Raw genomic sequence first — 27,209 nt, forward strand, 5'->3', positions numbered from 1 at the left:
AAGAAATCCAAATTGGAAACGAAGAAGTAAAACTGTCACTGTTTGCAGATGACATGATACTATACATAGGGAATCCTAAAGATGCTACCAGAAAACTACTAGAGCTAATCAATGAATTTGGTAGAGTAGCAGGATACAAAATTAATGCACAGAAATCTCTTGCATTCCTATACACTAATGATGAAAAATCTGAAAGAGAAATTAAGGAAACACTCCCATTTATTATTGCAACAAGAAGAATAAAATACCTAGGAATAATCCTACCTAAGGAGACAAAAGACCTGTATGCAGAAAGCTATAAGACACTGATGAAAGAAATTAAAGATGATAGAAACAGATGGTGAGATATACCATGTTCTTGGATTGGAAGAATCAACACTGTGAAAATGACTATACTACCCAAAGCAATCTACAGATTCAGTACAATCCCTATCAAACTACCAATGGCATTTTTCACAGAACTAGAACAAAAAAAATCACAATTTATATGGAAACACAAAAGACCCCGAATAGCCAAAGCAATCTTGAGAAAGAAAAACGGATATGGAGGAATCAGGCTTCCTGAGTTCAGACTATACTACAAAGCTACAGTCAGCAAGACAGTATGGTACTGGCACAAAAACAGAAATATAGATCAATGGAACAGGACAGAAAGCCCAGAGATAAACCCATGCACATATGGTCACCTTATCTTTGATAAAGGAGGCAATAATATACAATGGAGAAAAGACAGCCTCTTCAATAAGTGATGCTGGGAAAACTGGACAGCTCCATGTAAAAGAATGAAATTAGAGCACTTCCTAACACTGTATATACAACAATAAACTCAGAATGGACTAAAGACCTAAATGTAAAGTCAGACACTATAGAACTCTTAGAGGAAAACATAAGCAGAACAGTCTATGACATAAATCACAGCAAGATCCTTTTTGACCCACCTGCTAGAGAAATCGAAATAAAAACAAAAATAAACAAATGGGACCTAATGAAACTTAAAAGCTTTTGCACAGCAAAGGAAACCATAAACAAGATGAAAAGACAACCCTCAGAATGGGAGGAGGTATTTGCAAATGAAGCAGCTGACAAAGGATTAATCTCCAAAATATACAAGCAGCTCATGCAGCTCAATATCCAAAAAACAAACAACCCAATCCAAAAATGGGCAGAAGACCTAAATAGACATCTCTCCAAAGAAGATATACAGATTGTCAACAAGCACATGAAAGGATGCTCAACATCACTAATCATTCGAGAAATGCAAGTCAAAACTACAATGAGGTATCACCTCACACTTGTCAGAATAGCCATCATCAAAAAATCTACAAACAATAAATGCTGGAGAGGGTGTGGAGAAAAGGGAACCCTCTTTCACTGTTGGTGGGAGTGTAAATTGATACAGCCACTATGGAGAGCAGTATGGAGGTTCCTTATAAAACTAAAAACAACTACCATACGACCCAGCAATCCCACTACTGGGCATATACCCTGAGAAAACCATAATTCAAAAAGAGTCATGTACCACAATGTTCACTGCAGCTCTATTTACAGTAGCCAGGACATGGAAGCAACCTAAGTGTCCATCAACAGATGAATGGATAAAGAAGATGTGGCACATGTATACAATGGAATATTACTCAGCCATAAAAAGAAGTGAAATTGAGTTATTTGTACTGAGGTGGAAGGACCTAGAGCCTGTCATATAGAGTGAAGTAAGTCAAAAAGAGAAAAACAAATACCGTATGCTAACACATATATATGGAATCTAAAAAAAAAAATGTTCTGAAGAACCTAGGGGCAAGGCAGGAATAAAGACGCAGACGTAGAGAATGGACTTGAGGACATGGGGAGGGGGAAGGGTAAGCTGGGACGAAGTGAGAGAGTGGCATGGATACATACACACTACCAAACGTAAAATAGATAGCTAGTGGGAAGCAGCCACATAGCACAGGGAGATCAGCTTGGTGCTCTGTGACCCCCTAGAGGGGTGGGATAGGGAGGATGGGAGGGAGACACAAGAGGGAGGAGATATGGGGATATATGTATATGTATAGCTGATTCACTTTGTTTTACAGCAGAAACTAACACACCATTGTAAAGCACTTATACTCCAATAAAGATGTTTAAAAAAATTAGTCATTAATTTTAAAAAAGAAGAAGAAAAGAAACTTGTATGTGAATGTTCATGGTAGCATGATTCATAATAGACAAAGAGTGGAAACAACCCAAATTTTTTTCAGCTGATAAATGGGCTAAACAAAATGTGATATATCCATATAATGGAATATTGTTCAGCAATAAAAAGGATGAAGTAGTGATACATGCTACAACATGGATGAACCTCAAAAACATGCTAAGTGAAAGAAGCCAGTCACAAAAGGCCACATATCATATGATAATATATATGTGAACTGTCTCGAGGCAAATCTGTAAAGACAGAAATTCTCTGGTTGCCAGGGGCTGGGGGAAATGGGGACTAGAGAGTGACAGCTAACGGGTATGTGGTTTTTTGGGGGGCAATGATGAAAATGTTCAGGAATTAAATAGTGATGTTTGCAGCTTTGTGAATATACTAAAAATCACCAAATTGTATGCTTTAAAAGGGTGAATTTTATGGCATGTGAGGCTCAATAAAATAATGTTTAAGAAAAATAAAATAGAGTCTATTTAGCTAAGACACTAGAATTAAGAATATTTTTAGCAAGTTAAAGTCTAATTTTTCACTTAATTCAGTAATTATGTATTTTAAAAGAGTACATTTTGATAAAGAGATGTGAATCAGGAAATTATAAGTAACCATGTAGGTGTATCTCCACAGCCTTTTTTTTTTTTTTTTTTAGTGAAAATTTGGGACATTTTAAAACTTACATAGGAAACAATTTGCTTCTATTATTAGAGTTTGGCTTTATATTTTTAATTTTTGTACTACTTTTGGAATTGTTACCTTTTTGAAAATGCTCAGCTATCATTCTAATGGCTTTCAGACAGTTTTAAATGAGTGTTTACATGAAGTGTGCTTGTGTGTGTTTTTCGAGTAAGCTGCCATCTCTAGATCCCAATTTATGATGTAGAAGTGGTTTAAGTTTGTTCTAGAGTAATATAAGCAGTATTAATAGATCTAATTTCCCCCTTTATGATTTCCCTTTCTCCTGTCCTCATTCCCTTCCCACCCCTGGACTTTATTCATCAAAATATAAAATAGGGTGAGAGTGTAATACCTTGTTTTTAATTAATTCTTTCAGTAAGCATTTATTTAACGTCTACTATGTGTCAAGGTACTATGGTAAGGTAGATGATACAGAAAATGAACTTTTAAAAAATAAATAATAAAATGGAAAAAAAATGATACATCTAGAACTACTCTTGAAACAGTTAAGAAGGGAATTCCCTGGTAGTCCAGTGGTTAGGATTCCGGGCTTTCACTGCTGCGGGCCCGGGTTCGTTCCCTGGTCGGGGAACTAAGATCCCACAGGCCACACGGCGTGGCCCAAAAAAAAACAAAGAAAGAGTTATGAAGGCATTTAACTCAGATAAGGGAGGTTAGGCAGGACTTGTTTTTACCATCAATGTAATTAGAAGGTTGATCATTGAAACCAGGTTATATCTATTATGCGTTTTTAGAGAGCAAGTAGAGCTCATGCTTGGTTGGCCCTTAGCACATTTCACAACTACATAAGCACAGAAAAAAATCTCAAGAAAAGCAATAGGGATTTGTCCCCAAGACGTGTGTGTAAACCAGAAATTGTTTTTTGTGTTTTTTTTCGGTTGGCATGAATACAAGCATTACAGGTGCAGAGACATTAAATGAAAATTTGGTTTCTGCTTCCTTGACTGCTTAACATATTGAAAACCTTTTAAACCTTTTAAACCATCACAGTTTTTAGGTGTTTGCTTCCCTTAATATACTTACTAGATTTTTAAAAACTACCATTGTGAACTTAAAGGAGTTACTGTTTTTATTGGTATTTTTAAAGAAATAAGTTCTCTTTACATTGCTTTCTACAGGACTGATGCTGTAAGCCATCTGGATTCCCTGCCACACCCCGGCCTCTCCCCCAGAAACTCCAACCCTACATCTCCCCACAATCCAACATTTTGAAGGTTATCCCCAGGCATAGAAGGAGGCCTTAAGAACCCTGCATTTTGTTACTTTTGCAGGCATCCTGATTGCTGGTACCTGGGCCATCTCCATTGCTTAATAATTTTGAATATCACCCTGACTTTCTGCCTGTAACGCAAATTATTACTATTTTAACTATGTTTGTGTTCTGCCAGCTACAGTATCAAATAGCTCTAGCTCACGTGCCATTGCTTATCTGTGTAGAACCAAAATTCAGAGTTTTATTATTTTCTGAATAACCCAGAATACCATCACACTATAACTCCCAGTGGTCTCCTAAACCATACTGTTTTTTTTTTGTTTTTTTCTCACAATGTTGATGGTTTGGCCTAAGTTCTGTGTTCTCTTATTGTTCCTTCCAGTTCGCTTTGCACCTTATAGGCCTCCAGATATCTCCCTGAAGCCGCTGCTCTTTGAAGTGCCCAGCATCACTACAGAGTCAGTGTTTGTTGGCCGGGATTGGGTTTTCCACGAAATAGATGCTCAACTTCAAAGTTCAAATGCCAGCGTGAACCAAGGAGTAGTGATCGTGGGAAACATTGGGTTCGGCAAAACCGCCATTGTCTCCAGACTGGTGGCCCTCAGCTGCCATGGAACACGGATGAGACAGATTGCCTCAGACAGCCCACATGCCTCCCCCAAACGTATGTATCCCTTTTTAAAGAACTCCATGCGGTGGGATAGGGGAGGGTGGGAGGGAGACACAAGAGGGAAGAGATATGGGGATATATGTAAATGTATAGCTGATTCACTGTGTTATAAAGCAGAAACTAACACACCATTGTAAAGCAATTATACTCCAATAAAGATGTTTAAAAAAAAAACCCACTAAAAAATTGTTTTTAAAAATAAAGAACTCCATGCTTCATTGCTCTGAAATTTTTTCCAGCATCTTTGTATTAAGTCTTGTATCCTTTCATTTTCTGATCTGCAAAACCTGACTGGCATGTGAGGACCATTAACTCAGAGTTGAGGGAAAGAATGTAATACTCTGTTGACATTTAACCCACGTATCCAACGGTCACCTGAGAGTGACTGAAAAAACCTTTCTCTCAGAATAAATGTACGCCTCTTCCCTCCTGACTGGCTGGCTGGTCTGTCCTTTGGATAATGACTACAGCAATTGCCTGTAAGAGCTTGTTTGCATCCATCACTGTCAGCTTTTGCTCAGCCTGGGTACAGGCTTCTTGTTCACACCGGCACAGTCTGTTTGCGGCCTTCATTTCCTTGCGATCGATGTCAGTGTTGCACTGCTTGGGCTTGAACTTCACTGTGTCCTTGAAGGGTTTCTCCTGCTTCTGTGTGAAAAGATGCTGAGATCTCATATATATTTATGCTTCTTTCATCACAGGCAGGGTGCAGCTTAATGATCGCCATCAGGATCCCGTTTATTTGTTTTTAAAATTCGTATATGGTCCTTAGTACCAGGCACTCTCTAAGAGCTTAACAAATATTAATTCATCCAACCCTCTTATCTCTTTCAGAGAGGTAGTTCCTGTTATCTTCCTTTCACAGATAAGTGGTTTAAGGCTCAGAGAGGTTAAGTAAGCCTCCCAGGTTTCATAGCCAGTAAATAGTGAAACTAGAATTTGAGCCTACGCAGTCTGGTTTCAGAGCCCAGTGTCATCCATTCTGCTGTGCTCCCTCTCCTTATTGATGGAACTCACTTGAGTAAAGGAGATAAAAAGAAATGTATAGGGGTTCTTCCTATAACCAGTCTACCTGGCTTCTGCTAGTTATAAGAGAACAAAAAGAAACTATTGCCCTGCTAGTCCAAATCAATAATCCAGCTCACCACAGATTTCTAGACAACAACCGCTAGAAATGGTTTGTTTGGGATCATAGTATTGTAGTTACAGAGTCTAGCACGGTGCTGTGGGGACTCAACAGGAACTCACTGAACACCCTCCAAGCATCCTGGCTTCCTGTTGAAATTCATTCCTGTTTCATGTCGTTAAGTGTGCAGATTGCCTCTGGTAAACTTACGGACATCTGACACGTAGAAGAACTAGTGTCTAGAAAGAAAACTGGTTGGATCAAGAGTCCCATTTGCCAGGGTATGGTAAGAATTGGTATGGAAGAATTCATGTCTTAAGAGCAGTATCATGCTTAGTTTCTGGATGCAGTTTTTCTGAGGTAGATTGGCATAATGTCACGGGAGTCAAGCGCTCAAACTTACTATACTTTGTAACCTTGAGAATTTTACTTTAATTCTTTAGACCTCGGTTTTTGTCATCTGTAAAATAAGTCAGTGGGATTAGGTGATCTTTAAGATTCATTCCTGTGCTAAAATTCTGTGATTCTAAGATGTCTGCATGGTTGAAAGTAACTTTTCAGACCTATTCCAGTATTTTCGTTAGAGTGCTTAGCTTAAATATCACGCCAGACTACTTCTTATCTGAGTAATCCAAGAGGTTAACTATTTGAGAAGGAAAACCAGCTAGGTAATAGTCTCTCTGACTCCTCTATATATCAACCACTGTTGCAGATAACAGATGGTAGAATCATAGCTCAAGGGCAAGAAGAGCTGCTTTCTCTGAAAGCAAAGGTGCCTGGAAGTGCCCCCTCTAAGCCTGGGAGAGCAGGAGTTAATAGAAAACAGCCCATGTGCTCCCCAAAGCAGAGGTCCTTTAAAGATAGTTCATTAAGTTATTCTCTAACATCCGTTGCCTTTTACCTCCAGAGAAACTCTAAAAATACCCCATTCATGTGATAAATGTCCACATGTCAAGACTATAGATTTGGCCTGATAGTTAACTTAGAAAACTTGAAACAGTGTTAAAGGGGATCTAGTATGTGGTTATGTATTTATCAGAACTACACAGAGCCAGCATTGCCTTGTCGTAATTTGATGTAATAATTTTTGTTGTCCGCTTTGATGTCCAAACTACATTCCACCTCTGCCATCTTAACCGAACCACTTAAGAATGGTCAAGAATAAGTGGTTGATGTCATTTACTGGTATTTAAATATTAATTCTGAACAACAAAATCAACTCTTGAAATTACCCCAATAGCTACACACATCTGTAGAATTTTCATTTTCTGTTATGCAAATGATTAATAATAAAACCTAACTTCAGTTTGTTTTAGAACTGGCTCTCTCATTAAATTTTCTAGTTTTGAGGACAAATGTTTTGTCTTTCTTGTATTATCCTCACGAGGTTTTGGTTAAAGCTTTTCAAATATTAGGACTCAAAAATGTTACTTTTTAAAAAAAAATCAATGATCTGTATGTTTCTATTTTATATTTCTGTTATTTCTATAAACAAATATGAACTGAATATATCTTAACCAATTTAAAGATATTTCTTTGAGAAAAAAAAAAAAGAAGAAGAAGTGGTTGATAAAGAGCAAGCTGTTTTTCCACATTGACCTGTTACTCTATGAGCCGGCACTGGAAATGTCACTGGCAGTAGCAGAACTTTTTCATTAGTGAATAAGAATGATGTCTTATCGAGAGAGAGTTGGCTTAATTTTTTACAGTTTAATTTACATTCAGCTTTGATAGGTATTTGGGATCCCACTGGCCTTCCCAACCCTAAGTCAGTGATGCAGCTGTAGTAGTAATGAAAATAGGTGAGGATTATTGGAGCTCCCCACTTCCGTTTCTGCATCCTGTGTCATTCTTTCTTCTGTCCCTCACTCCTCCACGCTGAGCAGCGCTGCTCTGGAAGACGTGAGCAGTCTAGTCTGCAGCACTGCATTGCCCGGCTCTGTCCTTCCCCCACAGACACCCAGCCCCCAGCCGCCCCCTCCTTGTCATTTCCCTGAGAAGGCACAGAGAAGCTGTCAAGGCAGGCACTGGCCTGTCATCCTGCTGTCCACCTACACCCCGTCCCAAACCTGACACCCCCATCAATCTCTACCACCACCGTCACCACCCACCCCCCAACACATACGTACAGAGAACAGAAACATTTTGTGAAAATGGACCTGTTGTGTAATCCAGGCATTATTACATTAACTACAAGTGTACTCAGTACAGTACTTAGGGAAGTTCGGTCTAATTATAAGACTGTATTTTCCTATCACTGAAAGTCTCAGTGTAGTTACCGTTTGGATTTGACATTTGCCAACAGCTGCCATGCCCCCAAATAGCTGTTCAGTGAGTAACCCCTACCCTCCCCACTCTGCTCATTCCAGAAGTCTGTGTTGCCAGTTTGCTGTGCACACTGACTTCTCCTCCCTATTAACTTTTATTTCTACTGTCCTCTGAGTACCAAGCAGAAAGTAAAGACACCCAGACAAAAAGGAGGGCCTCTCCAAAAGGGAACAGCTAGAAGACAGAAGGTACTCAGACACTGATTACCCACAAAACCAGATAAGGGGGAATGGGGCGGACAGAGGGAGTGAACAACAGGCATGATACAGTGACAGTGACAGTCACTGAACTTTACTGTGCACATTTCTTCAGTCTTTTTCACAGCCGTCTCCCACACCTACCCTCCTACAGTTTATTCAGAACTCTCTGCACTGGCCAGGGAATTTACTTTGCCAGTTGGATGGAAGAAGTCTCAATTAAGTCCTACTGGTAGGGAGTTAAATGAGAACTATTTTCCCCCATTTCTTCTCCTTTTCAGTAGCTATTGACCATCAAATAACAGTCTACTAATTTTGTACCCATTTTTAAAATATGGTCTGTATTTATAAATAGAGTCTATAATTTCTAGTAGTAGTTAAGATGTTACCTAAATAACATGAACGAATGGAATTTTTTTAAAAACAGCTTTATTAAGCTACAATTCATGTACCGTATAACTCACCCATTTAAATGGTTCAATTCACTGCTTTTTACTGTAGTCACTGAGTTGTGCAGCAATCACCATAATCTTAGAACTTTTTCATTCCCCCCTAAAAGAAATCCCATGCCCATTAGCAGTCAGTCTTCATTTCCCCCCTAAATCCCTATCTTTACCCCTAGGTAACCACTAATCTGCTTTTTGTCCCTATGGACTTCCGTATTCTGGGCATTTCAAATAAATAGAATCGTATACTATATGGTCTTTTGTAACTGGCTCCTTTGAGTGAGTGTAACATTTCAAGGGTTATACATGTTGTAACATATATTGGTATTTCATTTCTTTTTATTGTTGAGTAATGTTCCGTTGTGAGGCTGTACCACCTTTTATCCATTCATCAGTTGATGGACATTTGGGTCCTTTCCAGTTTGGGGCTATTATGAATCTTGCTTCTTTGAACATTTATGTACAGGTTTTTGCGTGGACATATGTTTTTAATTCTCTTGGGTACATACCCCTAGGAGTAGAATTGCTGGATCAAAGAACAAATGGGATTTAACCAGTCTTTCTTTAGAGTTTTATGATTATCTAATGCAAACATCTCATCTTTTTAATACAGATGTGGATGCCAACAGAGAGCTGCCACTCACACAGCCACCTTCAGCCCACTCATCCATCACCAGTGGAAGCTGCCCAGGAACTCCAGAAATGCGGAGGCGGCAGGAGGAGGCCATGCGAAGACTAGCCTCGCAGGTACAATAGGATTCTCAGGTTGCAGGCATGCTAGTTCCATTTTAACATCAAGGGGGCAATGATAGGGAGACCCCTGGCAAAGTGAACAAAAGTATGTACAGGTGGACCATGAGAACATGGAGAAAAGTTTCTCTCTCTTTGCTGTTCCTAGAAAAATACTTCATTATTATGGAATCAGAACCTTATTGTTGGAAAGGCCCTTAGAAATAACCAAAGTCCCACAATGAATAGATAAATTGAGACTCAAAGAAGTTGTATGATTTACCCAAGATCACAGTATAAGTAATCAATAGCTTTGTATTTTCATTCCTAGCTCAAAACTCTTCCTGCTATACCACACTATCCATAACTTCTTTATATGTTTGCATTTTAATTTTCTATTTTTATCAAAGTAACATATATACATAGTTTAGGAAATCAAATAATGTTCAAAGACTTATAATAAAAACCAGAAATTCTTTTCCTCTCCTGAGCCCACCCTCTCCCCAAAGGCAGCTACTTTCAACATTTGGAGATGCTTCTCTGATCTTTACCTCCATGTTTCTAAATAACATTCATACACTGCTTTAACTTTTTTGATCAGTTTTGTACATTATCTATTGCTTCTTATTATGGATGTTGAGAATGTTAGCTCTTTCACCTTCCTTCCTCCCTCTACCATCTCAGTACAGTTATATCATGATTTTAGTCTGAATCCATGTTACAGTATTTTCAGTATTAATACTACACAAATATGGTTCACTGTGGAACCAAGGATAACATTTTCTTCTTGAGCAGCTTTGTTTTTCCTGGGTTATGAAATGCCTCATTGTAAAATTTGCTTATTTTTCTTCAAAACTGTGGCTGTCATTCCATAAGCCTTAACGCTTTGTAAAATGCCTCTCAATACAGTTTTCCACATCAGTTCCATTTTTCCCCCCCTGGAAATCCTAGAGCTCTCCATCGAGCTAATCTGGACCTAGGATGCTCTCAAGTCTTACCACCTACTTGTTATCCTGGAAATTCCTGTTAACTTCCCTTTTGTGTTTGATCCCATGTCATTGTCTTTCTTGATTGTATTCCTTATTTTGACGGAGCACGTCCTCTGGTAGCTTCCTAAGAAAGAATGCATAGGAGGTAAGTTTTTTGAGACTTAATGTTCCTAAAAGCATCTTTATTCCATTCTCATACATTACTCTTTGTTTGACATAATTCTAGGTTAAAAATTATTTTCCCTCAGAATTTTGAAGGCATCCATCTTGAACTTCCAGTATTGCTATTAAATAATATGGTGCTATTCTTATTCTTAATTCTTTATATATACCTTTTTTCTCTCCAGAAGCTTTTAGAATCGTCTTTTTATCACCACTGTTCTTGGGTCTTTTTTTCATATTCTGTTGGTATCTAGTGAGCCCTGGAGATATTTTTTGATTCAGGGAAATGCTTTTGTAGTATTTATTGAAATTTTTCTCACCACCACTTCCTCTGTTCTCTCCTTCTACAACTCCTTTTAGTCAAAAATTAGATTTCCTATATTGTTACTCTTCTTAACTTTTCTGTTTCCTATATTTCTGTTTTCCTATTTGTTTTATCCACTTTTAGGAGATTTCCTCAACATTACCTTTCAATCCTTTCACAAAAAAATTTTTGGCTATCATAGTTTTAATTTCCAATAGGTCTTTTTTTCCCCCAGTTGTTCCCTTTTTTTTTTTTTTTAATTGAGATTTTTTTTTTTTTTTTTTTTTTTTGCCTGCATTGGGTCTTCATTGCGGCACGCAGGCTTTCTCTAGTTGCAGCAAGCAGGGGCTACTCTTCATTGCGGTACATGGGCTCCTCACTGTGGTGGCTTCTCTTGTTGCGGAACATGGGCTGTAGGCGCACGGGTTTCAGTAGTTGTGGCGTGCAGACTCAGTAGTTGTGGTTCACGGGCTCTGGAGCACAAGCTCAGTAGTTGTGGCACACGGGCTTAGTTGCTCCTCGGCATGTGGGATCTTCCCAGACCAGGGATTGAACCCATGTCCCCTGCATTGGCAAGTGGATTCTTAACCACTGTGCCACCGGGGAAGCTGAGATTTTTTTTTTTTTAATTTTAGTTTTTGGCAGCACTGCATGGCATGTGGGATCTTAGTTCCCTGACCAGGGATTGAACCCAAGCCCCCTGCATTGGAAGCACAGAGTCTTAACCACTGGACCACCAGGGAAGTCCCTGTTCCCCTCTTTTTTATAGCATACTGTTTTTGTTTTATAGATGCAGCATGTTCTCTTATCTCTTCCTTAATAGTTAGGCACCGAAAAACTGATGGAAGCTTGTATATATGGAGAGCGTAACTATAGAGCATTAAGATGACCCACCAGCCTTTATGGGAAAACCCAAAAGTCAGTGTCCATACGTTTTTTCCTTGCACTGTTCATCTTTTCTTGCAAAGAATCTGCCAATTTCCTGGAGGGTGTATAACCTGGTCGCCAATGTTCTGGAGCTAGTAGGAGAAGGTGGCGGAATTTCATCATTTAGGTTGCAGCCTTTTACCTAAGCCCCTTGTTTTCAGTCCTGCACCTGATCCTCACCTACTCTGTGTCTGGTGTTCCTAAGCCTAGATTCTCTGGTTTAGTTTCTCTAGTGATTTTAATTTCTCTTTCCTGTGGGTTTTGGGGAAGGTTGTCACCTGGCTGGGCAGGATAGGGATGGATATCTGGGAATCTAACTGCTCTTTATATAAACTTCAAATAATTTCTGTGTTTGCAACTTCCTTCCTCACCCCCATCTTCCATAGTACCTGGTGCTTCTAACTCCTGTGCTTTTCTGAGGTTTGACAGATGATTTGGCTCATTCTTGTTGTTAACCCCAGCAGGCATTTGTTTCACATTCTTCTGTCTCTTAGGTTATTTAATCCTACATCCACTTTCCATCTTTATATATTATAATCTAAGATTAGAGATAGATATTCCTAATCAATGGGGTTTGCATTTCTGTTTCTTATTCTCCTTATTTTTGAGGATTTTAAGGAGAAGTATAGAGTGCAGAATGCCTGTCTCCAGTATTTAAAGAAATCTCTTGGCATGGTTAATTAGTAATGAGGAACAGGGAGCTACCTTCAATGTCATAAGGTTCTAATTTCCTCATAGAAATCCTGTCCAGCTTACAGCCAGAAACAGCATGTTTCCCCCAAATACATTTTCAATTGTCCCCACTTATTGGTACACATCCATTTATAAATGGGCTTCTGAAAACAGTCTGAGATTTCCCTTATATTCATTGCTAACTCAGTGCAACTTTAAAAGACATCTCTGGGGGACTTCCCTGGTGGCGCAGTGGTTAAGAATCCGCCTGCCAGTGCAGGGCACACGGATTCGATCCCTGGTCCAGGAAGATCCCACACGCCGCAGAGCAACTAAGCCCGTGTGCCACAACTACTGAGCCTCTGCTCTAGAGCCTGCAAGCCACAACTACTGAGCCTGCGCACCACAACTACTGAAGCCCACGTGCCTTAGAGCCAGCACACCACAACTACTGAGCCCACACACCGCAACTACTGAAACCTGCACACTCTAGGGCCTGCGTGCCGCAACTGCTGAAGCCCACACACCTAGAGCCCATGCTCTGCAACAAGAGAAGCCACCGCAATGAGAAGCCCGTGCACCACAACGAAGAGTAGCCCCCACTCGCTGCAGCTAAAGAAAGCCCGTGCACAGCAACAAAGACCCAGTGGAGCCAAAAAAAAAGAAAAAAAGACATCTTTGTTTTACTTTTCCAAATATTCCATGTAAGCTGACTCCTGCCTCTTCTTTAGAACAATCAGAATAACTGTCATCTTAGAAATATACAAATGCTAAAAAAAAAAGAAAAATACACAAATGCTGAAGAGCTTTCATCATCACAGTCATTTATTTATTCATTTAGAATATATGCTTGGAATGCCTATAACACAAGACTGAAGTTAAAGCAGTGAACAAGACAGGCACAATCCCTGCTGTTATGTAGCCCACATTTTTGTGGTGGGAAAAGGCCAATTAACAAATATGTAATATGTCAGATGGTGATGAGTGCTAAAAAGGAAGTCTCCCCATGTTGTCACTTCTTAGCCTCTCTCTCATCAAGAGAAAAAGTCCCAAGATGTTTATGTTCAATATTTGGAAAATGTTATTTATTTTTAGTAGGTAATTAGTGACTATACTTACTTGAAAAGTGATCACATTTTAAATTCCATGGTTATACCTTCCTTAAGCAAGATATAAATAAATGTCTTTTGTACCTAGAAATGGGATATTTTTTAATTTATATTAAACATTATATAAGAAATGGCCCTTTAGATTAAAATTGATATTTAGTTCAATATTTGGAAAATGTTAAATATTATAAGTGAGAAATTAGTGATTATTTACACTTACTCAAGGAACATATTTAAAATTTCACCCTTATTTCTTCCTTAAGCAAAATATAAATACATCTGTTCGCACCTAGAGATGGGATATAGTGAAGTTTACACTAAACAAAACAAATCTAAAACAAATGGCCCCTTAGATTAAAATTGAATATTATCCCAGTAATTGTGCCACAGGTCGCAGTTCAGGTGTAAGTTTGTGCTGTAGAAGCGTAGAGCAGAACCCAACAATCTTGCTTCTCATCTGTAACAAACTGGTAAGCAGAAATTATTTTTTCAAACCAGTTAGTATTTTGATAAAGTAAGCTAATATATGAGAATTAAAAGTATCCTTGAAAAACTTCTTGATTTGCTAGCCAGAGTTCTTAGTGTTGGTGCTTGTATATCATTAATTATCATTGGTATTTCGTAGTATGCCTGCTGCTTCTTATGCTTCTTCATAATTGAGAACATTGAAGAGTTCTTGTCACAACTTTAGAGCAATTTTATTTATTGAAGAAACACTTCCCACTTGAAGTAACAGGTTTTGCTAGGTGTACATCTCCTAAATGTATTCCCAGTTAATCTTACATGTTCTGAAGTATAATCACAGTAGAGCGGTGCAAAGATCTCATGCAGGGCCTTTCCTGGGTGTGTGACTTTATAACAACCATAGATTTTCCAGGCTTTCGGTCTGTTGCCACCAAGTGATCATACATGCAGAATTCTCCAGACAAGGAGAGGCTGACTTCCATTTACTGAGGGCTTAATGTGTGTTGAGCTTAGTACTTTTTACCTTATATTTGTTATTTCACTTCTTCATTTTTAAGCCTGTGAGGTGGTCATTATCATCCCCATTTTACAGATGAGGAAACTGTGCTTCAGTGATAGTTAATTTTCCCAGGGTCTTACTGTTAGTAAATGGCAGAGCTAGGATACAGAGCCAGTATTCACCCCAATGAAGTGAGTCTTCTTCTTCTCCCCATTTTACAGATAAACAGAGACTCTGAGGTTACACAACTTGCTGAGATAACTAGTATGTGACTTGAAACCAGATTTAAACTGAGGCAGGCAGGCTCCAGGGTCCATGCTTTTAACCACTGTGCTGCCTCTGTAGTGTGACAGGAAGGATTTTGTTTAGTGTTCTTTTGGAAAATCTATCGATAATTGAATGTGGCTTTAAAGTAAGGAAGTCATAATGAAGGGACACCTTTCAGAAATTTTGCTGACCTAAAATTCTTCTTCAAAAAGTTTTTATGCAGGACTTCCCTGGTGGTCCAGTGGTCAAGACTTCACCTTCCAATGCAGGGGGTGCGGGTTCGCTTAGCTTAGCTTCCCTGGTTGAGGAGCTAAGATCCCACACACCTTGAGGCCAAAAAACCAAAATATGAAACAGAAGCAATATTGTAACAAATTCAATAAAGACTTTAAAAACAGTCCACATCCCAAAAAAAGTCTTTAAAAAAAGTTTTTATGCAACTAGAAGCTCTTGTCACATTAGGTAAGTTGTCACTAGGTTAGTCCTTAGATTAAGAAGCTAATATATCTGAAATAAGCTAATTAGAGAAGCCAGCTAATTTTAAGAAGTGTCACAGTGACACAAAAAGCAAAGGTTTTTTTCACCGAAGGAAATCTATGAAAGAAAGAAAACTGAAATGTCATCCTTGCCAAGAGACTAGTTCTGTACTAAATCAGGAGGATGTCAAGTGATATGGTTCCTGAGATTGTTGCTGCTACTGTTAAAGCTATCAGCCAAAGAAGTGATCATTTCAGCAGTTCACACGTGTGTGTTGAGCATAATACAAAGACTTAAGCCATACATACACACATGGAGAGAGAAAAACAAAAAATGACAACAGTGAAGTATAAGACTTGGTTTGTGTTCCAGTTGGGTATTTTTTTAAAGATTTACATTTTAGGAGAAATGTGATCAGAACTAAACAAGTAACCTATAGATGATGTTTTATAAAATGTGTCTAGGGCGTTTTTCCTCTAAAAATTAACACTGAAATTTTATAGTGAGACCCAGATTGCATCTACACATTCAGGATACTGAATATGGGAAACAACCTTATTTATTCCTTTGTCAATCTTGTATTTTTTTATCTGTCTCCTCCACCAGAATGGTCAGTATTTAAATTATTGTTCACCACTCTAACCCCAGCTCCTAGCACAATGCCTTGCACAGAAATATGTGTTAAATGAGTGACTAAATTGTAGTCTGTTCTCTATACTGAAGCCTGAGTAATCTTTCTAAAACATATTTTTGTTCTTGCTACATAAAACCTGTCAATGGCGCTCCTCCTTGCCCTTAAATGGAATCCACACTCCCTTCTTGAAACATCACATGTATTAGCATAAAGGGCTTTTACCTTTTATATCTAGCTCAGGTTTTCTCAGCCTCAGCACCATTGACATTTTGGGCCAGATGATTCTTTGTTTGGGGCCGTCCTGTTTATTGTAGTATGTGTAGGAGTGTCCTTGGCCTCTACCCACTATCCAGTAGCATCCTCCCACCCCCGGTTGTGATAACCAAAGCTGTCTCCAGACGTTGCCAAGTGTCCCGTGGGGATCAGAGCCACCCCATATGAAAACCTCTGCTCTGTCTTATCTCCTACTACTCCCAGCTCACTTCCACTGTAGCCACACTAAAACTGATTTCCTGAAAGTGTAAAGCTGTGTCTTGCCTGAGGGCCTTTGCACGTATTGCTTTCCTCTGCCTGGGGCACTCCTGTGCGTTCACTCCACCTCATCCTTTAGATCTCAGCTTAAGTTTTACTTTCAAGAAGACTTCTCTGGCTCTCCTAAGTTACTTAGATATGTTGTACCAACATCTTATATTTTATCTCTCATAGTGCTTTTCCCCCAGTTTTATTGAGATAGAATTGACATATAGCATTGTATTAGTTAAAGATGTACAGCATAATGATTTGATATGTGTGTATATTGTGAAACAATTACCACACTAAGTTTAGTTAATACCCATCAGCTCCCGTAGTTACAGAATTTTTTCTTGTGATGAGAACTTTTAAGATCTACTCTCTTAGCCACTTTCAACTATACAACATAGTATTGTTAACTATAGTCACCGTGTTGTACAACGTCACAATAATAATAACATTGCAGACAACATCCACCGATGGATACTAAAAGTAGTGGGCAAAAATTTGTGGAGAGACAGGATTTGCATTCTCTCAGAGTGTCTCCCCCAAGATATTTATTAACTACAAAGGGTAAGACAGTAACTTTACAGTAGAGAAACGTAGAAGAAACCTTTATCTTAGCCAGGTGATCAAGGTCAGCATCACCAGTAACAAGACATGTCAACATCATGAACCCCATTACATGATCCACTGAGAGTGACACAACATTGTTTTTGTGGTATTCTTTTTTTTTTTTTTTTTTTTTTTGCGGTACGCGGGCCTCTCACTGCTGTGGCCTCTCCCGTTGTGGAGCACAGGCTCCGGACGCACAGGCTCAGCGGCCATGGCTCACGGGCCCAGCCGCTCCGCGGCATGTGGGATCTTCCCAGACCAGGGCACGAACCCGTGTCCCTTGCATTGGCAGGCGGACTCTCAACCACTGTGCCACCAGGGAAGCCCTTTTATTGATCTGCTTTTTTGTTTTGTTTTGTTTTTGTGGTATTCTTGTGAAAAAGTCTCAGTTGGAATGTGAGGAAAACGTTAGACGAACCCACGTTGACTGATATTCAACAAAATAACAGATCAGGACTCTTCAAAAGTGTCAAGGTCATGAAAGACAAAGACTGAGGAGTTCTTACAGGCTACAGGAGTCTAAGGAGAAATGACAGCTAAATGTAACACAGGGTCCTGGATAGAATGCTGGAACAGAAAAAGGTCATTTGTGGAAAACTGACAAAATTCGAATACTGCCTTTAGTTAATAGTGTTGTGCCAGTGTTATTTCCTGGTTTTGATAATTATGCTATGGTTATATAAAATGTTAAGGGAAGCTGGGTAAGGGATATATGGAAACTCACATCTTTTTGCAACATTTAAGTCTAAAATTAGCTCAAAATAAAAAGGTTTAAAAAATAAATAAAAGTCCTACTGACAAAAAAAAAGTTAGAGCTCCAAGCTGGAAAATTACTGAGGCCGAACCCAAGTCTGGAGCTATTCTTAGCTTCCAGTCCCAGGATGGGGATTAGAGTCAGGTTGAGGGACAGGAGAAAAGGCAGAGAAAGTAGTTTTTGACACTGAGCCTTCAGGTCCCTAGAAACACGAAAAGCCAAAGTAACCCGAAGTGTTGGAAGGGATGCGCTGAGTCAGAAATCAATCAGGAGGGCTTCCCTGGTGGAGCAGTGGTTGAGAGTCCGCCTGCCGATGCAGGGGACACGGGTTCGTGCCCCCGTCCAGGAAGATACCACATGCCGCGGAGCGGCTGGGCCCGTGAGCCATGGCCACTGAGCCTGCGTGTCCAGAGCCTGTGCTCCTCAACAGGAGAGGCCACAACAGTGAGAGGCCTGCATACCGCAGAAAAAAAAAAAGAAAAAAAAGAAATCAATCAGGTGGTGGTGAGGGCAGAGCATTCAAGAAGTGATGAGAAGGAGACAGGGAATAAGAATATGAGAGCAGACCTGAAGGAAGGTCAATGACAACATTAGAATTTAAGTAATGCAAATGCCAGTCATGATGTAAATTAAATTTTTATGTCCAAATGAGTTCCAGATATTCAAAGCTGCCTTTTCTTTATGTGAGATTAGCTTAATCCTGTCACAGATTATTCATTTGAAGTAGAAAAGAATCTTTAAAGAGTGAAGGCCTGGGACTTTTAACACAAGCCTGACAGGTTTGCTGCCATTCAATCATTTGATTAAGGCCTTTGATGAGGATTTTGCTTAGTTGTATCATTTCTTGTGTATAGCTTTAAATCAAAACCTTTTTATACCCAAGGTGATACTGACCTCCAGTCTTTTTTTTTTTTTTTTTGGTCTGTATAGTCTACAAACCTGGCCTTTTTTTCTTCCCTCACAGCAGTAATCTAAAAGTTACTCACTGTCCTCTTCAAAGAATTACTACAGTTTTGGTCATATTAGATATATTCTGGATAGAATTGTTTTAATAAAAAATATAGAGATTTAACATAAGGAAAATGTGAGATGGAAAAAAATTAATAACATAAGAAAAACATAGCTGAAAATGAAATTTCAACAAGTCACTGTGAGAGACAAGAGTTCACCAAGCAGAAAGGTTTTACCTGCTGATTTATTGAGGGTGGACTAATTCTGAACCATTTCCAAGAAGTTGTAATAATAGTGACTGAGTATGGGTGGCTGTGATGACTTCCTCAGAGCTGAAGGGAGTGATCTATTATCCATCACTGAACACTAGTACAATGAGAGAATGCAGGAAAAAACTGCATTCCTATTTGTATATGTAGGAAAAGTTGTAAATAATGTCAATAGACAATTTAAGGGGAAGTACCAAGTGTTTTTGACAGATTGTGTGTACATTTACATACTATGTAGCTGCTTTGAAGTGTCTAGTAGATGATCAGTTCTGAGTTGAACTACAAATTTCATGAAGATGTTGAATGGTCTTTCTGCCTGAATTCTTCAGAGGAATCGAGATTTTATATTTAGAATGCCTAAAAATTTTTTTAATTAAAAGAAAGAAAGGCAGCCACAGAAGGGGCAACTTTAGCAATGATCTTTTTGTTAGATAAAACCTCATACAGCCAAGAGCGCAGATGGTTTTTAATGAAATCAATAAAAGAACCGTCTTCCTAAATTTCAGAAATTTTATCTTCAAACTTCTATCCCGTTACTTTAGGTAAAGGGTAAGTTACAGCTGATTTGCTCAGCTGTGGTTTGCCTGGACATATGAAATCAATTGAGGTAAAATACGATGGAAGTTCATATTGATTCAGAGGTTTGCTGTTTGCTTTTTATAAAGTGGAGATTTGTGTCCTTGTGGGCATAACCATTGACATTCACTGTTCATTGAGAGCACAGATGGATTGCTGCCAAGTTTTCTCTTTGGGTTCCTTATGTTGTGCTTAAGGTCGGTAATAAAGCTGTAATCAATCTGTCTACAGAAAGGAGTGGAGATTTCTAAGTACACCTCCTCATTGCCAGTTACACACTGTGCTCAGACATCATTGCTTCACTCACAAGAAATTCCTATCCTCAGCTTTACATGTGTTGTAACATTTCCTGTACTGTTCAATTTTCTTAATGCTTAGTGAGAACAATTTCAGGTGTTTTTTAAAAAGTGACATTTCCAGCATTTGGGTTTTTGTTTTGTTTTAATTTATGTATTTACCTATTTATTTATTTTTGGCTGTGTTGGGTCTTTGTTGCTGTGCATGGGCTTTCTCTAGTTGTGGTGAGCTGGGGCTACCCTTCGGTGTGGAGCACGGGCTTCTCCCTGTGGTGGCTTCTCTTGTTGCGGAGAACGGGCTCTAGGCACATGGGCTTCAGTAGTTGTGGCACACGGGCTCAGTAGTTGTGGTTCGTGGGCTCTAGAGCACAGGTTCAGTAGTTGTGGTGCACGAGCTTAGTTGCTCCCCAGCACGTGGGATCTTCGCAGACCAGGTCTTGAACCAGTGTCCCCTGCATTGTTAGGGAGACAGAAGACAGTGTTAGAGAATGATTGTACAGTAGCCATGACCGTTGCTCTTGCTACTGATAAACCTGTCTGTGTTCTCATCTTTCTTTTTTAGGTGGTTGCCTATCACTATTGCCAAGCAGATAATGCCTACACCTGCCTGGTGCCGGAATTCGTCCACAATGTTGCTGCCCTGCTCTGCCGTTCACCGCAGCTGGCGGCCTATCGGGAGCAGCTTCTCCGGGAGCCTCACCTACAAAGCATGCTGAGCCTTCGGTCCTGTGTTCAAGATCCCATGGCCTCCTTCCGGAGGGGAGTGCTGGAGCCCCTGGAGAATCTCCACAAAGGTACAGATGAGGTGCAAAGCAGGTGGAAGGTGGAGGCTCTGGAGCCCAAGTTCACCTGGGGTCATGCTATAGAAATGATTACTTTTAATATATATATTTTTTTCGCGGTACGCAGGCCTCTCACTATTGCGGCCTCTCCCGTTGCGGAGCACAGGCTCCGGGTGCGCAGGCTCAGTGGCCATGGCTCACGGGCCCAGCCGCTCCGCGGCATGTGGGATCTTCCCGGACTGGGGCACGAACCCATGTCCCCTGCATCGGCAGGCGGACTCTCAACCAGTGCGCCACCTGGGAAGCCCAATTATTTTTATCACACTGCGAAAACTAAATGTTCCTACAGGATTCAGTTAACAAATAAAAGGTTTTACCTGAAAAAATAAAAATTCCTCCAGGAATTGCTACTTCCTCCTTTCTTTGTAAAAATTCTCATTCTTATTTCCAAATATAATGCATTTCTCTTGAACTAAAGGTAGTAGAGCTACCAGTCCTTCCGTGGAGTTCAAATAAATTGGTAAAGCCATGACTCCAACCCAGTGCTGTGGAGTTTCTGTGGTTAGAAACATCCTCAGTTTTTATATTTGCTATTATATTTATATATTTTTTAACCACAGTCAGGTAAAATGAAATGGCATGTAGAGTTGCATAACTGTGTATATGCTAAAAATTACTTAAATGTCCACTAAAAGGTATTAAGATATTTTTAAGAAGTGGAGGAAAATGAAATGGGATCCATCTCCCTCTCATGCCTCATGCCTTTCCTCCGTTTTAACTCTGCAGCTCAAGTGTTGGCTGTGACCTAAATGTAACCATCTCCTCCTTCACCCGTCTCTCTGCCTTACCCCCTTCCTAATGTTCTGTCAGTGCTGGAAACCGAAGAAAAGGACCTGAGTAAGCATGAGATTGCTGAGCAATCCTGTTTATTCCTGAGAGACTTATATACTTTTCTCGAGCATTTCAGAGATACTTATAAGAATTTACATTCTTCCGGCCTCTATCTTCAGTATGTGAACTTACATGCCAATTACTTGGATATCAGAGTTCCTCTTCTCAATGCTGATGACCTCTATCTATACTTCTACTACCTACTATTAGCTTTACCATACCCTAGACTTTTTTAAACATTGGAATTTCTCTGCAATTATTTTGAGCAAAATTAAAGAGAAATTTCTGTACATTCAGTCAATCTTTAAATCCTGTTAATTCTGCCCTCCTGATGTTTCTCACATCCGTTAATCTCAAAGTCATTCCTACCACTGTTACCCTGAAGGCTGTTCAGCTGCCCATGATACCACATCTGTGTTGCTACCCTTCCTGGTTTTCTCTGGTTTTCTGGTCTAGTGCTTCTTTCACATCATAACACACTTGGAAAATTATTAAAATTTGTATAGCTCATTGGGATAAAAAATCATGCCTCCTCATGGCTGGACATGGCTGGCCATAGCTGGCCATGGCTGGCCCTGAGGCTACAGCTGCACAAATCCCCTGAAGCCCTGAGGGCTGAAGGGATTCATTTTTAGGCACACCTCTAACCCATTAATGGCATACCTGGTGGGTAGTCTCTGCCCAGTCTCTCCAGTCTTCTAGACTTTATGTACTGCTTCCAGATAAAGCTTCATAAAACATTGCTCTGATCACTAAATTTCCCTGTTCAGAAACCTCCAGTGCTTCCCTATTACCTCACTGAATTAACTTCCAGCTCCTTGACCTATCATTTAAGGTACTTAATGGCCTGGATCCAACCTACTTTCCAGCCTTATTATCTACTTTTACCCTTATGAACCCTGTGTTTACATGTAAACCAAAGTATCCACTAATCCTTAAATACTCCCCTCCATTTTCCTGCCTCCATACATTTGTTCATTGTTTCCTTTTCTTTTTTTTTTTTTTTTTTTTTTCTACGAGGGCTATCTCTAGTTGTGGCAAGCGGGGGCCACTCTTCATCGCGGTGCGCGAGCCTCTCACTATCACGGCCTCTCTTGTTGCGGAGCACAGGCTCCAGATGCGCAGGCTCAGTAGTCGTGGCTCACGGGCCTAGTTGCTCCGTGGCACGTGGGATTCTCCCAGACCAGGGCGCGAACCCGTGTCCCCTGCATTAGCAGGCAGATTCTCAACCACTGCGCCACCAGGGAAGCCCTCCTTTTCTTGATATACCTTCTCCTCACATCTCTGCCTGTCAGAATCCTACCCATCTTTCAAGGACCACCTTAAATACCACCTCATTCATGAAATACCTGCTGATCCACCTGCCCCCTCCAGTAAGTTACAATATCCTTCTAAATTGACAATAGGTTTTTCTTTTTTATATCTCACTTATGGTACTTCATACATTACTGTGTGTATAATAAGAACTTAAATTTTTATTACTAACATTTATTGAACATTTATTTTATGTCAGATATTATACTTTGTGCTTTATAAGAATTAGTTATTTCTGTACTTATTCTTTTGACTAAATTGCATGCTTTTGAAGTTAGGAACCTTTTCTTATTCAACTTTTATCCTTCATAGTGATTACCTCACCTTGGACATAGTAGGCATTTCAGAAAATAAATTTTGAACAAATAAGTGAACATAGAAATTGCTCACATGTAGGGGTACCTTGAAAGAAAGTCAGTGATACAAGGATCTACATCTTAAGGCTAATTCAAGGAGAATATCCAAATGCATGCAGACTCAGCTCTGGATTCTCAACCATAATTCATGTGTTTTTTAATTTTGCTACTAGATATATTTGCTTCTCATTTAGGTCTGCATAACCAGCTTTAGATATCCCCATTGGTAAATGTTGTTCTGAGTGAATTTAATTATTCTATCAAATTCCCATGTTCTTACCCTTAAAACAAAATCACCATCATGAGCAATAACTGGAAACACAATTTATAAAATTAATGAAATACTAAAAATTGTTTGATTAATCCAAAAGAAGCCTGGAAAGAAAGAATAGAATAATTTTTTTTAGTATGGAACAACAAGATGAGAGATTAAAATCAACCATATCAATAATTACATTAAATTTAAATTGACCAAATACTTCTATCAAAAGGCAGAAACTGTCAGACCGGATTAAAAACAAGACCCAACCATATGCTGTCTGCAGGAGAGGTTATTTAAAGACACAGATTGAAAGTGAAAGGGTAGAAAAATATATACTCTATAAACATGGAGCATAAGAAGGCTGGAGTGGGTCTATTAATGTAAGGCAGAGTGGACTTCAAGACAAGGAGTATTATCAGAGGGACATTTGATAAACATAAAAGGACCAATTTATCAGAAGATAAAGTAATCCTAAATATGTATGAACCTAATAATGGAGGTTCAAAATACATGGATCAAAAACTAATAGAACCAAAGAGCTAAATAGACAAATAATCATAGTTGGAAATTTTAACACCTCTCTCTCAGTAACTGTTAGAACAAGTAGACAAAAATTGGTAAATATATAGAAGATTTTAACAACACTGTCAACCAATTTGATCCAACTGACATTTATAGAACACTACCCAATAACTGCACAATATACATTCTTTTCAAGTGCGTATGGACCTTATCCTGGGCCATAAAATAAGTCTGAAATTTTCAAAACATTAAAATCTTACAGAAAATATTCTCTGAGATAATGGAATTAAATTAGAAATCAATACACATAAAATCCCCAAATATTTAGGAATTTAGCAGTGCACTTCTAAACAACCCATAAGAGAAAGAAGAAATCACAAAGTGAATTACAGAATATTTCAAACTGAGTAATACATAAAATCAGTGGTTAAGTTTATGACTTAATAAACTAGAAAAAAATGAGGAAAATAAAACCAGAGTAAGCAGAAAGAAGGAAATGATAAAAAGCAAGAGCAGCAGTCAGTGAAATAGAAAAAAATTAATAGTTAAAATGAATGAACCCCTAGGAAGATTGATCAAGAAAATGAGAGGAAAACACATCAGGTGTGAAAGAGGAGCTAGCACTACAGTTCCTACAGACATTAAAAGAAAAATAAGGGATTATTATGAACAACTATATAACAATAAATTCAACAACTTAAATGGGGCAAATTCTATAAAAAACACAACTTACCAAAAGTGACTCAAGAGGACAGAGAAAATCTGACTAGCTCTTATCTATTTAGTTTGTAAGTTAAAAGAAAACTCCAGGCTCAGATGGTTTTACTAATGAATTGTATCCAACATTTAAAGAAGAAATAATATGAATCTTACACAAATGTTTTCAGAAAATAAAGGAAAAGAGAACATTTCTCAGTTTGTTTTATTAGACAAGCATTAATGCTGAAACCAAAATATGATAAGGACTTTATAAGAAAAGAAAATTACAGACATGTATTCCTCATAACCATAATAGCAAAATCCTGAAACACACTAATAGCAAAATGATTAGTTTTACTTGACCAGGAATGCAATGTTAGTTTAACATTTGAAAGTTAATCACTGTAATTCATAATATTAACAGAATAAATGAGAAAATCTATATGTCTTTATATAAATATATATCTATAATCTCAACAAATGCAGAAAAACATTTAACAAAATATTACAATTAACAGTAAAAACTTTCTGCAAACTAAGAATAGAAGAAAACTTAGTCTCATAAAGGACAGTTCCAAAACACATGCAGGTAACAATGAAATATTAAATACATTTCCCCTACTATCAGGAGCAAGGCGACTTAACATTCGACATTCCATGTGTGGTCCAAGCTAGCACAATAAGAAAACAAACAAGCAAATAGTATAAAGATTGGAAAGGAAGAAGTAAAACTGTCTTTATTTGCAGATGTGATTGTTTACCTAGAACAGTCTAAGGAATCTACAAAAGAAAAAAAAAAGCCTACGAGAATTAACATAGGTGGAGCTACAGTCTATATGGTTAATATGCAGTATCTGTTGTATTTATATACTAGCAGCAAACAACTGAAAACTGAAATTTTAAAAGTAGTGTGGCAGTTTTAAAACGTGGCTGCAAAATCTTTGACATTCCTCCCATCCAGGTTTAGGGTCTGTGTCTCCTTCCCTTGCATCTTAGCAGACTTGTGGCTGCTTCAACCAATAAAATACTACAAAATGATGCTATGTGATATCTGAGGCTAGGTCGTAAATGGTCATGCTTCTTCCAGCTTGTTCACTGAAACACTTGCTTTTGGGGGTATTCATTGCCACGTCAAAAGACTGACTACTTGGGCTTCCCTGGTGGCGCAGTGGTTGAGGGTCCGCCTGCCGATGCAGGGAACACGGGTTTGTGCCCTGGTCCGGGGGGATCCCACATGCCGCGGAGCGGCTGGGCCCGTGAGCCATGGCGGCTGAGCCTGCGCGTCTGGAGCCTGTGCTCCACAATGGGAGAGGCCACAGCAGTGAGAGGCCCACATACCACAAAAAAAAAGAAAAAAAGACTGACTGCTTTGAGTTTACCCTGCTGTGAGGAAGTACAAACCACAAGGAGCAGCCGTATATTAGTGTTCCAGTTGACTGTTCTATGCCCCCATTTGTGTGGGTAAATCCCAATTAGTTCCAAGCAACTCCTCTCTCTTCCGGAATTAGTTGGACTCCCTAAAGGAGTAATGTGTTTTCTTAGCCCTACATCATCTAGAATGCCATTTCATTAATACTTATTGTTAACAGTTAGAGAGCTGAAATCCATAGTTCATTTCTCTTCCTAAAGTCACCAGATGAAAGTAATAGTTGAAACTCTTTATAATTTGAGAACTAATTTATAGTACTTAGGCTATTGAAATTAAACTCCTTTATGTAAAGCTTGTACTTTAGAGGGGAAATATAAAGTTTTATGAATCATGCAAAAAATCTGCATATTTTCAAATGTGAAACAAATATATGTAGAGTTTCGATTAGTCTCGACTCTTTCAAAAGCTAAAAGAGCCAACGTGGTACAGAGTTCCTCAGAGTTTTCCTTCTGTCCCCAGCTTCACTTTCTTTTTCCTCCTCAGATATAACCTATTTCCTGTTTCAGGCATCCAGTGACTTCTTTCTCTCTTCCCCTGCTTTCCTCTCTTCAGAACCTGTAAGGTCCTACCAACTAGGAGCTTTTACTTGTTATTTGCAATTCATTTATACTGAAATGTTCATTCAGCCAGGGGATTTTTTTAATCTCTAATTGTTCAATATTGTTTAAGAATCAGTAAGCATTTAATGGGAGTGGAAACCTGAAATCTTACCAAGTCTTCTGCAGCCTAGCCCTAACGATAAACTGATCTTGTCAATTTAGGATAGTATAGACTCCAGGCGGGAAAGGGAAACAAAAGATATTTGTCTTTCCTACATGGCTCCTGCTCCCCTGGAAAGATCACGTAAGGGTCTATCTCCTTGAAGCTGCTTTAGGTATAGTCTAG

General features: G+C 39.0%; 1 protein-coding gene across 4 annotated transcripts in view; it reads left to right on the forward strand.

Annotated features, from left to right (window-relative positions):
* Window positions 1–27,209, forward strand: part of TANC2 (tetratricopeptide repeat, ankyrin repeat and coiled-coil containing 2) — a 354,826-nt gene that overhangs the window by 260,501 nt on the left and 67,116 nt on the right. For all 4 annotated transcript variants that reach the window (XM_082602709.1, XM_082602710.1, XM_082602711.1 and 1 more), the window contains 3 exons: window positions 4,480–4,761; window positions 9,478–9,611; window positions 20,632–20,863. In XM_082602709.1, the coding sequence (XP_082458835.1) occupies window positions 4,480–4,761; window positions 9,478–9,611; window positions 20,632–20,863 (648 nt within the window). The remainder of the gene's footprint in view (window positions 1–4,479; window positions 4,762–9,477; window positions 9,612–20,631; window positions 20,864–27,209) is intronic.

This window comes from Mesoplodon mirus (genome assembly GCF_964341445.2).
Source record: "Mesoplodon mirus genome assembly, chromosome: 18".
Classification (NCBI taxonomy): domain Eukaryota; kingdom Metazoa; phylum Chordata; class Mammalia; order Artiodactyla; family Ziphiidae; genus Mesoplodon; species Mesoplodon mirus.